At 34.4% G+C, this 13055-nt stretch overlaps 2 protein-coding genes, 1 long non-coding RNA gene and 1 pseudogene across 6 annotated transcripts; 1 reads left to right on the forward strand and 3 right to left on the reverse strand.

The window, feature by feature from the left end:
• Positions 1–16: 16 nt before the first annotated feature.
• Positions 17–2228, reverse strand: LOC145218038 (cytochrome P450 2M1-like). Its single transcript, XM_080085435.1, has 2 exons — positions 1927–2228; positions 17–1225 (listed from the first exon to the last, which is right to left on the reverse strand). Exons 1-2 carry the CDS (start codon positions 2203–2205, stop codon positions 1076–1078), a joined length of 429 nt encoding a protein of 142 aa, XP_079941561.1. The 5' UTR covers positions 2206–2228; the 3' UTR covers positions 17–1075.
• Positions 2229–3197: 969 nt separating this feature from the next.
• LOC145218035 (cytochrome P450 2U1-like) lies at positions 3198–8032 on the reverse strand. 3 transcript variants are annotated; one of them, XM_080085432.1, is made up of 9 exons: positions 7531–8032; positions 7002–7147; positions 6687–6759; positions 6463–6572; positions 6178–6299; positions 4449–4576; positions 4239–4383; positions 4016–4179; positions 3198–3878 (listed from the first exon to the last, which is right to left on the reverse strand). In XM_080085432.1, the coding sequence occupies exons 1-9, from the start codon at positions 7537–7539 to the stop codon at positions 3549–3551; spliced, it is 1227 nt and encodes a 408-aa protein (XP_079941558.1). In that variant the 5' UTR covers positions 7540–8032; the 3' UTR covers positions 3198–3548. The 3 variants fall into 3 exon arrangements, with proteins under 3 accessions (XP_079941558.1, XP_079941557.1, XP_079941559.1); XM_080085431.1 differs by having other exon boundaries at positions 6657–6759; positions 7531–8030; XM_080085433.1 differs by lacking the exons at positions 4239–4383; positions 4449–4576 and having other exon boundaries at positions 6657–6759; positions 7531–7944.
• On the forward strand, positions 8013–12961 carry LOC145218042 (uncharacterized). The gene is made up of 2 exons (XR_013857537.1): positions 8013–8341; positions 11395–12961. It is a non-coding gene; the product is annotated as an uncharacterized LOC145218042 (long non-coding RNA).
• LOC145218040 (cytochrome P450 2C20-like) lies at positions 8438–12475 on the reverse strand (annotated as a pseudogene). The gene is made up of 9 exons (XR_013857535.1): positions 12197–12475; positions 12004–12087; positions 11779–11955; positions 11403–11512; positions 11013–11134; positions 10408–10532; positions 10134–10276; positions 9809–9971; positions 8438–9466 (listed from the first exon to the last, which is right to left on the reverse strand). The product of XR_013857535.1 is annotated as a cytochrome P450 2C20-like (transcript).
• Positions 12962–13055: the final 94 nt, after the last annotated feature.

Consider the following 13055-nt stretch of genomic DNA (forward strand, 5'->3'; position numbering starts at 1 on the left):
CTTAACGTAAGACAACCTGAAACACATAACAATGATTATTGCAAATTACTCAGTCATACTGAAATTGATACAAAGGGTTAGTACACCAGTATAACTAAAATGACAGATAAAATGTTCATTCAGACCAGGACGAACAACTGTTTATTGTAATGGCCACAATTTACATTTATAATGATAATGAGGGCCAGACAATAAACCGAATACGCTTTGATGAAAAAATTCAAGGGTTTATTGGACACTACAGCAAATTTTCTAAAAGAGTTCTACGTAAACTTTACCTAGTAACAGTGCAAAATACTTTGGAACACTATATACGGATCTGTTCATAAGTTTGATGGTGAAAATAATGGCCCAAATAGACGTAAAAAGCGACATGCTTTATTGTTCAAACGTTTCAGCAAATGCTCATGCCATCATCAGTGATATGAAGGCCACATCAATTGCACCCATTTATATACACTTTAGTCGCATAAAAGAATGATAAAAAGGTGCGACGCTTGTTTCGTTTTGGGCCGTTATTTTCACCATTAAACTTAAGTGCAAAATACAATTTACTACAATTTAACAGCAAAAGTATAGAACAATGGACTACTTGTGCGGGTCAGCAGGTCATATGTTGCACGCCCTGCTTTAGACTAATTCGAATGTAGGTATTTAAAATTGCCAACAGAAAACAAAACATGTCAACAGAAAACAGTTTGTGAGGTATAAGAAGACATGCAACCGAAATCACAACAACAATTTTCAACACAATACTGAAAAACACAGTTTAATTGCTACAATGAAAATTACATGTATTCAATCATAGAACATTAAGTTAAGCACCCTTCAGGGAAGGGGACCCATAATAACTGAGAGTGACTCTACTGGAAAGTATCAGACCCTCCTACAGACAGCATGGTCATTGACAACCACTGTTTGTGGGAATAAATAACTGAGAATGGAAAATATTTTTGAAGTAACAGAATTAGTCAATGAATAAACATGGAATATATATATCTTCACCTAACTGGCATCTTTAGTTCCGATAAAACCACAACAAAAAGTAAGCAATAAATAATGTTACATGGGCAAATTACCCTTTAAATATTTTGTTTCCATTCCTCCGGTGGAGTTTAAATGTTTCATTGTAGTTTTGTTCAAGCAAACCTTTCCCTTTGCTAACTTGACGAAACACCGCAAATTTTGGGCGATTGGACATTGTGGATCCATGCTTGGTGTATGCCTAAACAGAGCAATTGATGGAATAAAGGCATTCTTAGTTCTACTTTATGGAGCTACTTGGTATGTTGGTACAACACACATAATTAGTGTTAAACAATGTGGCCTCTATATTACATAATCACAGCATATGTTATCCGTAAGTGGTAAAAAAATGCTTACTAATAATGCCTAAAATCATAGTTTAATTTGCAAAAAAAAATTATGGTGCACCAAGCAATCCAAAGGATCCTGTATATTTTAGATGCACTCCAGTATGGATAGTATGGCAGCTGCACACCAGAGACTATTTTGTTTCAAGTTTGATTCCACACTTGAACAACCCCTCGAAAAAAGCCTTCAGCAAAAATTTTCTATTGTTTTCTAGCGTTATTGACAAAACATTAGGCCTGGGCACTAAATAACTTCTGTTTTCCAGATTAGTTACATTATTTAACCAGTGGCACAATTGTATTTGACGGTTATTTTGAGATTTTGTTAAATATTTGTAAATCGGTTAGCTTTTTCTTGATGAGGTGCACACTTGACTGGTTCGTGCACACCCTAAAATTTCTTCTTGCACACTTGAAAATTCTTCGTGCACACCCGAGATCTCGCCGAAACGTGCCATAAAATCCAATGTGGGATGCACTCACGTATTAGTGGTGTGCAAACACTATACAACATAGTATGCAAGTCAAAATAAGTTGGGAATTACTGCCTTACATCAAGCATCACTTCATAGTTGGTTAAATGAACCACAGGCTGATTAAACATTCTAGTGCTTAAGATTGGTCCATATTTCTTTGACCACTCGTAAGTCTTCTTGTACGGTTCCCCAGTGGAAAACGGTATCACCCCAAGCAAGGGAATTCCCCTTGGGCCAGGTGGAAATTTAGGGCGGGGTTGTTTCCACCATCTGACTAAGTAGATTACAAACATGCCAAAAACAGAACCAATGTTCAATATCCAAGACAGCAAAACAGAAAGAGTTTCAAGCAACATTGCTATTTTGTCTCGAAAACAAAAAAACTAAAACGGAAATTAAAAAACAAACAACGAATGATTAAGCTGCATTTAACCACCTTTTACACAAAACCTAAGCGTTTGCATTTCTGAATCTAGCTAACATAAAAAAAAATATTGCTAAATAATGCTGAGTGCGCAATCGCATGCCGCACACTTCGTTTGTTGATACGTGCACGGTTCACTGCTCGACGTGTTGGGCTTGTTTTTAAATCGAGATGTTTTGCGTCACGACTTTTGGAGACGTTCTTTAAGCGGATTATGCGAACCTAAAACTTGCATTGTGGCATTGATATGTCTTCTGGCGCAAAAAAAGTAATCGATGTACACTTAAATTCTAAAAGAGTAAAGTTGCTCGTTTCATTTGTTGTATTTTAGTGGCGGTTTTGTGCTGGTTTAGACGAAGACTTGGGCGGTTTTTGAAAAATGGATTTGAAATCCTGGGGTTATATATTGCGGTTAATAGGGGGAAAAGACAATAATGTACTAAAAGCACTGTTTCATTTAAACAATTTTACTTGTGCAGAAACAAAGCTGTTAGTTACAAAGCGAAGAAAAATGCTTTGGTATGAACAAAGATACGGACAAAACTGGTTAATCGCATAACCTGGGTAATTAAAACTTGGCAAATGAGTTGTGCAGTAAACGTCTGGTTTGTCTGTTATAGTGAATTGTAGGAAACGGGGCTTCAATATTTTAAATAACTAATTTACAGACCGCCGTGTTTGGTTCAGTAATAACTGGTGCATGAGAAAAAAAAGTTGAAGACCACTGCTGTAAACATTCAACACATTTTTTGCTGAGTTTATTGAGGCATATTAACAAGAGGATATGATTAAGGTATCACCAAATACCTGTACGAAAACTGTTTTTGGGTTCATTGACAAATTATGCTTGGACTGTATAAGAAAAGATATGCCATGGAAATTACAACAAAAATATTCATCACAATACTGTGAAATGCAGGTAAATTGCCACAAAGAAATTTATATGTATTCAGCCATATAACATTAAGTTAACCACCACCCGAAATCATTGCAACACAACAGTCACAGGCATGCATTTTGTATATCTGCCAATTCCAGAAAAGCCAAATGCCAATTAGTTTGTAGCAGGGATAAAACAGAAAAAACATGATGTACAAATACAGATTACAAGCAGATGTTATTATTTAAAATATGAACTTAATGGAAAAAGACAAACTTTGAACACTGAAAACAATTTATTACAAAGAATTTTTAATCCATTTATTACCAATTTTTGACATTCATATCACATTTCACAACAAAATTGTTCTGAACTCTGGTACACAAATCAATGATCTAATACTGCATTTCAACTCTTTCATTTAGAATCACTTTAAAGGCAATCGGACAGTGAACAAAACCCAAAGAACCTTTGTCTAGTGGAGGTAGTTCACAATTAGGGTCAGGAGAAACATTAAAATGCTTTAAAATAGTAGCAATCAGCACAAAAACTTCAATTTTGGCCAAACTTTCACCAATACACCTTCTGATACCAACTGAGAATGGAATTACTTTTTTAGAAGGCAAAAAATGTCCATTGCTATCTATATGGCGTAGTGGATCAAATTTCCTAGGTTCTGGCCAATTCGCAGGATTATTATGTACTGCCCATAAGTTGCCTTGAACCTGTAAATAATCAAGGCAATAGATTGCAGAAAAAACAATTGTCACCTTTTTGTGGTACAAACAATTGCATACTGAAACTAAACCTATAATTAAAAGTATCGTGCTTTTTGCACAACAAAAATTGGGTCAATAGTTACCATTGTCCCTTTTGGAATACAAAATCCCCTAAAATTTACATCAGCGGATGTCAGATGAGGTACACCATTTGGTACAAGGGTGTTATATCGCATTACTTCTTGCATGAATGCGCATGTGTAAGGAAGCGAGTCTCTGTGGGTTGAGCTGATTTCTTCATTTGGACCTGCAACCAGGTAACAATTGTCATCAGGAAATAGTGCCAAAATTTATATGTTTTATTACCTATTGCAATGTCTATTTCTTTTTGAATCTTTGTTTGAATTTCTGGATAGTGCAACAATGTAATAAGTGCCCAAGACACAGTAATACTAGCTGTTTCAATTCCAGCTGTGAACAAATCTTTTACAAAGCCACGCATTTCTGCATTCTGAACAGCAACAAATACAATAAAGGATTTTACATAAAAGTAAATGAAAGTAATGAAATACTAACTGCTTCAGTATCAAATTGATTCTGATTTTTTCCAATTTGATTTTCTACTAGGTAGATATCAATAAAATCTCGAATGTTGTCAGGATCAAGTGTTTCAATGTGGTCATCAATTTGATTTTGTATAAAATCTAATAGCAATAAACAAGTTTTAACTAAAACTAGAAAAGTGACTTTCTGATATACTTCCATTTTATATATTCTATACGATATTTACTATACTATACACAATTTTATCTACATACATGATTGTTTTTGCAAGCAAAAACGAATGGGTCCCCACACGCATGTTTATGTGGATTTACAGTAAACCTATGTGGCGGATATTTTAATATTCTTAAGGACAAATTTTTCACAAAGCATAAACTTAACTGTAAAAGTTATTTTCCGTATTATTTTAGCATCATTATTGTCATATAATTACAAAAAAACGGTGAAACAAGAACGGGGAAAATACTTTCAATTTAATCTCTTGCTTTGACCTTGATATTGTGGTTCAAGTTCAGTTTTTGAACACAAATTTTCCTAGAAAGCCTTAACTGTTGTATTAGACACTATATATAAAAAAGTCATTTGCTACAAAGGTATACATAACAACTTGTTTTTCACTTAACTTTGTTTCGCAAAAACGACCCTTTAATGACCTTTTGACACTGTTTTTAATAGCATGCAGTCCTTAGTGTATAACAATACCGTTCGGCCTAATTTATACATGACTTAAGTACTGATTCTTGAATTGATTTGTCAAAAATAAAGAAGATACGTTATGACAAAAAATTCGTAACGGTGTTGTAATGCCTACAAGTTGACCTTTAGTGACCCGTGGTTATGAGACGGCGAAGCTGACAACGAGAATTTAAAGACCATTTATCGCGGCATTCGAAAAAGTTAAGTTTATTAAATTTCATATTTATGTTGATCAACGATGTTTTGCCTGACATAAACGAAACCGAAGTACGTTTATCGAGTTCAAAATACGTCTTAGGTGTAAAACCTGCGCCAAAACTGAAAATGCGCGTGATAACTCAATAAAACGACACAGCATTGCTGCACAAAAAAACAGCTGATTTCTAATCAGCCAAACGACTGTCTCGTAAAACTTCTGTCCAGACGTCAAGCTGAGCACTCCCGCCTTAATTGTAAACCAGTGAATTCCTCCCTTGGGACTTATATCTGACTGATAGCGTACACATATTATGGGTTGTAAAGTTAACTGGCAAAATTTTAAATACTAAACAAATACCCTGCTTAACAATTGTTAACTTTTTCAAATATTTCTGCACTATAGGGCATGTATTTCTGCCTTAAAACTAAAACCGATTATTCCGGGGTTTAAAGGGTAAAAAATGGGTGAATCCGAAAAAAAGATACAAAATTCTTTAAAAAACTTTACATTGCACCAAACAACAAAGTATGAAACTCCAAGATGCACAGCCGTTTCAAAAATTTTACGTTTTGGGGGCCTGTGGCTGAACCGCTGGGTCAATCGGGGTCAAACTTCAGGAGGATCAAATTTGGATTATTAACTAACATCTCTGCAAATTTGAATAAATTTGGAGCACTCTTTCTTGACCAAACGTGTCTCACAAACCAGCGTTAGACAGAAAAAAGAAAAAAAAATATGGACAAAAACAATATGTGTCCCCTTCATGGAAGGGGACCCATAATAATTTGTTAAAAAGTGATTTGTTTATCAAATATAAAAAATAATGTTGAAAAGTGATTTGTTTACCAAATATGGCTTTGTTAAGTTGTTTAAACTGTTGGTTGGCAGCTCTAAATGGAGGAATATACTTCAGTATTGGTAGCAACACCAACAAAACCAGCTTTTTGGTGAATTCAGGATTCTCCGTCCTAAAAATTGTTACACATCATATATTAGTTTGCAAAACTGACAGTTTGGTAAATGAAGTTGAATGTGCAACAAAACACATGAAACAAAAGCACACAAGTTAATGTTTAAATTGCACCACAGATAAGTAGGCCCATCATCAATAGCTGCAAAATAAAAACCCACATGCCAACAGAGCTGCCAAGAATCTTCTCAATTTCCTGGTCACCATAATCAAATCGCTTTGACAGTGCAATTTGTGAAATTGCATTTGCTGTTGTATGGTAAAGTAAAAACTACAAAAACAGTTTTTGTCACACAAAAAAAATAAATGCTACATACCAAAAACCTTTACATTTGTACTAAGTTAAATCACTAACTTTTATATCCACAGGCTTGCCACACTGTACCTTTAAATGATCCACAAGATACAGTGCCTCATCCACTGCTATTTTATCCATGTTTACTTTTGTGTTACCCAATCTGTTGCAAAAACGACAATAATAAATAACTTAGAGTGATTATACTGAACAGTATCAGACCCTCCTACAAACAGCATGGTAATTAAAGATTACTGTTTATGAGAATAAATGCTATTTCTATTTTCTTAGTAATATAACCAGATAATGAATAAATATGGAATATATATATTTCACCCAACTGGCATATTCATAAAGAACCAGAATAAAAAGTAGGCAATGATGTTATATACTTGTACAACTTACCCTTTAAATATTTTGTTTCCATTTCTCCGATGAAGTTTGAATGTTTCATTGTAGTTTTGTTCAACCAAACCTTTTCTTTTGCTAACTTGGCTAAACACCCCCAATTCTGGCCGATCGGACATTGTGGATCCATGCTTCGTGTATGCCTGAACAAAACAATTGAGGGAATTAAAGATTTCTTTCTTTGTACTATTTGGGGCAACTTAGTATGTTTTGGTTGCCACAACATAATTGGTGTTAAACAATGTGTACTATATATTATATAATCACAGCATATATAATCCAGAAGTGGTAAAAAATGCTTACTAATAATGCCTAAAATCATTGATCATTCAGTAACTACAAATTATGGGTAGTGCTGAAAAAATGGCGTACATCCTTCTATTTGGATTCATACGTTTAATTTTTATGAAAACACAACAAAGAATTTTATGGAAAAAACACTTATTTAATGGTAGAAAGGTATTAGTGTGCAAACACTGTACAACATAATGTGCAAGTAAAAAAAGGTTGGGAATTACTGCCTTACATCAAGCATCACTTCATAGTTGGTTAAATGCACCACAGGCTGATTAAACACTCTAGTGCTTAAGATTGGTCCATATTTCTTTGACCACTCATAAATCTTCTTGAAGGGTTCCGGAGAATACAGTATTACCCCAAGCAAGGGAATTCCTCTTGGGCCCGGTGGAAATTTAGGGTGGGGTTGTTTCCACCATCTGACTAAGTAGATTACTAACAAGCTTACAACAAAGCCAATGTTACATATCTATGACAGCAAAACAGAAAGAGCTTCAAGCAACATTGCTTTTGTCCCTGAAACTAAAACGTGAATTAAACAACCAACAACGCATGATCGAGTGTTTGAGTTGGGTTTATTTCGCTCGCTTGGTGAAAGACAACATAGTGACACAATTGCACTAAAACAATTACCAAGCCGGAAATAGTTGCGCAACATTAACCTGCATTTTAACACCTTTGCATTCCTAAATCTAGCTTACATAACAAAATAATGGCTAATAACGCTGACTGCGCATGCCGCAAACTTTGTTTGTTGATTGATACGTGCACGGTTCACTGCACAACTTCTAAACAGCGTTGGGCTTGTTTTTAAATTCAGATGTTTTGTGTTCACGACTTTTGGATTGGTTTTTAAGCGGATTATGATAACCTCAGACTTGGATTGTGGCATTATTGTGTCTTTACAGTTACACCAAATTTTAAAAGGGCATAATCGCTTGTTTCATTTGGTGTATCGTGGTGATGTAGTAGCGGTTTTGTGCTCGTTTTTCTTGGCCTGTTTTTAAAAAGTTGAACCGGAATCCTGGAGGTACAATTAGGTAAGTTTTAGTACTGTTTTATTACAACAGTTTTACTTGACCGATCCTTCGGTTTCATATGCTTTGGTATGAAGTACAAATATATTTGCATAATCCGGGTAATGAAAGCTTGGCAAATAAGTTGTACAATTAACGGTTGATTCGTGTGTAATAGCCAATTGCTGTAAACTGGACTTCAATATTTTAGAGTAACTGATAGCCTACATACCACCACAAAACATTTTTATTCAGTAACAATGAGTATGTGAGAGCAAAAAAAGGTGGTGAATTGCTGTAAACATTAAACACATCTTTTAATTTTCTCAGTTTATTTGTCTCTATTTACATTTAGTAATGAACTACCATTAACATACACAACAGGGTTTAGTGCGTAATAAGAGAAATCGATTGCGGTATCACCAAAATATCTGCACAAAACTGCAAAGTGGGATATTAAGTACAACAATGAACAAAGGACACTTCAGGCCAACTGTTCAAACAGATTAACTATGATAATTAGTTTCGATTGAGGTATCACCAAAATACCTGCACAAAAACTGTAAAGAGATGGCACTAGTCGAAAAATAAGTACAACATGATGCACAAACTGTACATTCCTATCAGCAAAGGATACTGGACATCAATAGTTTAAACAGGTTAACTACGGTGACTCGTTTCAAAAAAAGTTTTAGTTGTGGTGATGCAAGTTTATTTAAAACCAATGAAAACATGAAAATTAGCCTACAGAATGAACATAAACATTATGGTAAAATGTCACATTTAAAATTTACTTTAGGAATGGTTTTCAAAAAATTTGAATGATTTGTATTTAACGACAAGTCAAAACAAGCTTGTATTCCAATGGGACGTAAACACCAGTATACACCCCATCATCAAGAATAGGTAGTTTATTAAGACTGGGATCTTTGGAGATATTGAAGTTCTGTAGTATGGCAACAAGAAATATAAAAGTTCTGATCTGGCTAGAAGTTCACCCAAACATCTGCGTTGTCCAACAGAAAATGACATAACTTTTGGTGACAAAAAAAAGTTGCCACTGTCATCAATATGTCGAAGGGGATCGAATTTCTCAGGATTTGTCCAGTTTTTAGGATCATTGTGTACACCCCATATATTAGCCATCACCTATATATACTTCATTAGAAACCATGTTTTAATTTTTTTAATTGCGAAAAAAACATCTGAAATGAAATTTTGTTGGTCAGTAAGAAGGGGTCTATCAAGTAAAGTTTACTTTCATTCATCGTGATTATAATACTTCAAAATCGATTCATCAATTTCACAGTTCATTTTTTAATTTATTTATTCAAACTAATGTTAAAGGATAAACTTAAATAATCTTTACCAAATTACACTACATTGGAAGTATAAGCAGCATAAATCTAAAGCTTTAATCTAGATATGACTGTTTAATGTGAAGCTCGTTGAGTAGTCAATTTCCTCTAATGCAAATTGCCAGCAACTTACAGTAGTTCCTTTTGGTATGAAAAAGCCATTTAGCTCTGCATCGGCACTTGTCATATGAGGGGCACCAGATGGCACAATTGTTCGAAACCTCAGAACTTCTTGAATAAAGGCACATACGTATGGCATTGATTCCCGATGGTTTAGGCCAGGTACATCTTCACCTGTTTTAGGAAATCTTGACTATTCCTTTTTAAAATAATGGGATTGTGTAAATCAAATATGGACTTGAAAACAGGCACACTACAACATTCAAAAATAACCATACAAGTTTTTTTACCAATTGGTATTTGATTCAGTAGTTTAATTGGGTAAAACCTACCAATATATAATATTATCAATCTCCGTCTGAATTTGCTTTCCGCATTCTGGATGGTGAAGAAGAATCAAAAAAGCCCATGACAAAGTATGGCTTGATGTCTCAATTCCGGCAAAGTATAAATCTTTTACAAGTGAATGCAGTTCATGTTTCTAGAAAATGGTGCCAATCAAAATAAAATTATCAATGCATGTACAACAAGCTAAGTATAAAATGGATTTTATATGGTTATAGTTTTCAATTAAACATGTTATTCTACAAATAATGGTTGTAATTTGGTTACAGTGAAAACTGCAGCTTCTTTCGGGTTTGAGTTTTGTTGTTGGAACAGATAAGCATCCACAAAACACTTAATGTTCTCAGGATTAAAGTTGTTTTGACGTTCAACCACAAAATCATACATAAGATCTGAATGAAAAAAGTACCATTATTTACCAAATTGTACAATTTACTGCAATGCATTCTTTAGATCAGGGGTGGGCAACCTGCGGCCCACAGGCCAAATGCGCCCTTGATTCAAAGTTGTGCGGCCCGCAAACGCTTGGATTTCAAATGTACTGACAAACGAGTCCAACTATTATATATTTTTCAGCCCAGATTAATGCGCCCCATGCTATTTTTCTGCATCCTGGCAACATGTGGCTAGAATCAAATGCGAATTTTACTCGTAGTTAAGCATATTTGGCAAGCACCAAAGTAAAATCACCTTGTGTTATACACAGGTGCAACTCGCGATCTAGTTTTGGCAATTGTATTTGGCCCCACAGTAACAAAGGTTGCCCACCCCTCGTTAGATGGAACTTTGCATGTGTCATAATTGAAGCTAAAACAAAATCAAAATGGCTTGTTTTGTGAGACCATTTTTAACCTCATGGCAAAAAGAAATACCTAAAATATCCAGGTGCAACTTTACAGTTCTCTTGACAGCTTTACCAACAGGTGGAATAAAGCGTGTAATTGGAAAAAGCAAGCACATTTGAACAAGTAGTGCATCCTTTGGGTCACCCATTCTGAAGCAGAAACATCAGAAAAGTTTAAAAAAAACATTTTATGTCAGTTTACAACACAGAGTAATGATAGCCCTATGAGCATTACCACTTTCCATTATACATGTATATATATCAGAAACTACATTTGCAAATAAAGGTGTTTATTATTTCTCAGTTACTGAATAAAAACTAACAAGTGTAATGTAAACTTAATAGGAAAGTTAATTAAAAGGAAATTTAAAGCACCTTGTTGCATTTTAATTCAAACATATATGTTATAGGTACTTACGTTTTTTCTGACCCTTCCACAACGGCCTTAAACTGAGCATCATCCTCATCAAATCGCCTTCCAATAACCACCATTGAAATGACATTGGCAGTAGCCTTGCTAAGTTCAACCTGTTTGGAGTTAAGTATATTACTCTATTGGATTTAACTTATCAGCAAAATTAAGTTCTACCTATCGGTGATAGCCATAAATTTTTAAGCAATAAAAAAAGACTTTGCTTTTAACAAATTTAAAAATATTATGCCAAATTCTAATGATACAAACATGTATTTGTTTTACACCTAATATTCAGCCATTTTCTACAATAATGTGGTTATAGCTAAAGAATACCCCTTTTTATAGTTTAGTGTTTTTCCTCAGACACATGCATACATACATTTAAGTGCATAGGCTTATCAACTTTTTTCTTAAGTTGTTGGATTACAAGCTTTGCTTCCTCTTGAACAATGGTTTCAAATCCTCGATCACCAAAAAGAAACCTAAGAAGAGCTGTAGTAAAAAAGTGTTGTGCTCTCTATGAAAAAGCTTTTACTGCAAGTTGTACTGTATTAAACTGTCTCTTTCAGAAAATATTTAGCTATAGAAAAACCTACAGGTTGACATTATTGTAATGACAATAGTAGGGTGGCCAGAAAACAGGAATAATAGGGCGGCCAGAAAACTTTATTGATTGTTTTGAAAAAGCCTGTTAAAAAACTAATTGGTTGGTGTAATAGTGACTAATTAAAAAAAAAAACATTAAATAAAATTTATCGAAACACTTATCAAAATGTACAAATACAACATCATATAACCTCTTGAATGGTTTCATAAGTGTTCAAGAACACAGTGGGATTTGCAGGAATTCTTGCAAATATAATTTGTCCATAGGTTTTGCTCCATTCAAATATAGTATCCACCATATTCTTTGACACATATGGGATAACACCAACAACTGGAAATCCCAAAGGCCCTGGTGGAAATTTGGGGTGGGGTTTGCGCAACCATCGGTATACAACAATACCAATTATAGCCAGAATAATCCATGAATAATGTTGTCTGAACACAACATTAAGATAAGCCAGCACTGCCATCACAAATGCTTTTTAACTGCAAGAAGATTTTCGGTTTATTCACAGTGTCATATCTGAAAGTCCTCAAACTGACATTAAAAACGTGCAGAAAAAACAAGTTGGTTTTGGTTTGCCTAAAATGTATTGCAACCACAAAACTATTTAAAAAGTGTACCTAAATAAAACCCTATATGTATTTTTTAGTTTGTACACACAGTAGTAAAACAAAACAGCAAAGTTTATCGATCTGTTGATGAGCAGCAACAGTCTCTCTTAAATGCAACACAAGTCACATGTCTGGCGTGTTTTGTTGTTTACCCTCTGGGCTTTTTTTGCGCAAGATTCCCCAATTTCAATCAAGTAAGCATGACTCAGTCCGTTCGCATCGAAAGTATGTTTTCTGTTGCTTTTAGATTCTACGTTTTTAATTATTACAACTTTGACATGTAAATAATTTTCATATAACACAAAAAATATTAAAGTTTTACAATAAAAATAAAAACACAGCATCGGTAGTATAGTAGGGCAAGTACCTAAATAAATACTCGATGGCTTCTTGTTCTTGTTACAACTAAACTGATAGATGTCAGCAGAGAACTAT

This window comes from Phallusia mammillata, chromosome 3, assembly GCF_965637545.1.
Source record: "Phallusia mammillata chromosome 3, kaPhaMamm4.hap1.1, whole genome shotgun sequence".
NCBI classification, from domain to species: Eukaryota; Metazoa; Chordata; class Ascidiacea; order Phlebobranchia; family Ascidiidae; genus Phallusia; species Phallusia mammillata.

Coding starts and splice junctions, on each gene's coding strand:
- LOC145218038 (XM_080085435.1), bottom strand. CDS start 2,205: ATGTTGCTTGAAACTCTTTCTGTTTTGCTGTCTTGGATATTGAACATT. Junction 1,226..1,926: donor ACTATGAAGTGATGCTTGAT/GTAAGGCAGTAA, acceptor TGCTCTGTTTAG/GCATACACCAAGCATGGATC.
- LOC145218035 (XM_080085431.1), bottom strand. Junction 6,300..6,462: donor CTTGGCAGCTCTGTTGGCAT/GTGGGTTTTTAT, acceptor AACAATTTTTAG/GACGGAGAATCCTGAATTCA. Junction 4,180..4,238: donor AGAAATAGACATTGCAATAG/GTAATAAAACAT, acceptor ACCTGGTTGCAG/GTCCAAATGAAGAAATCAGC.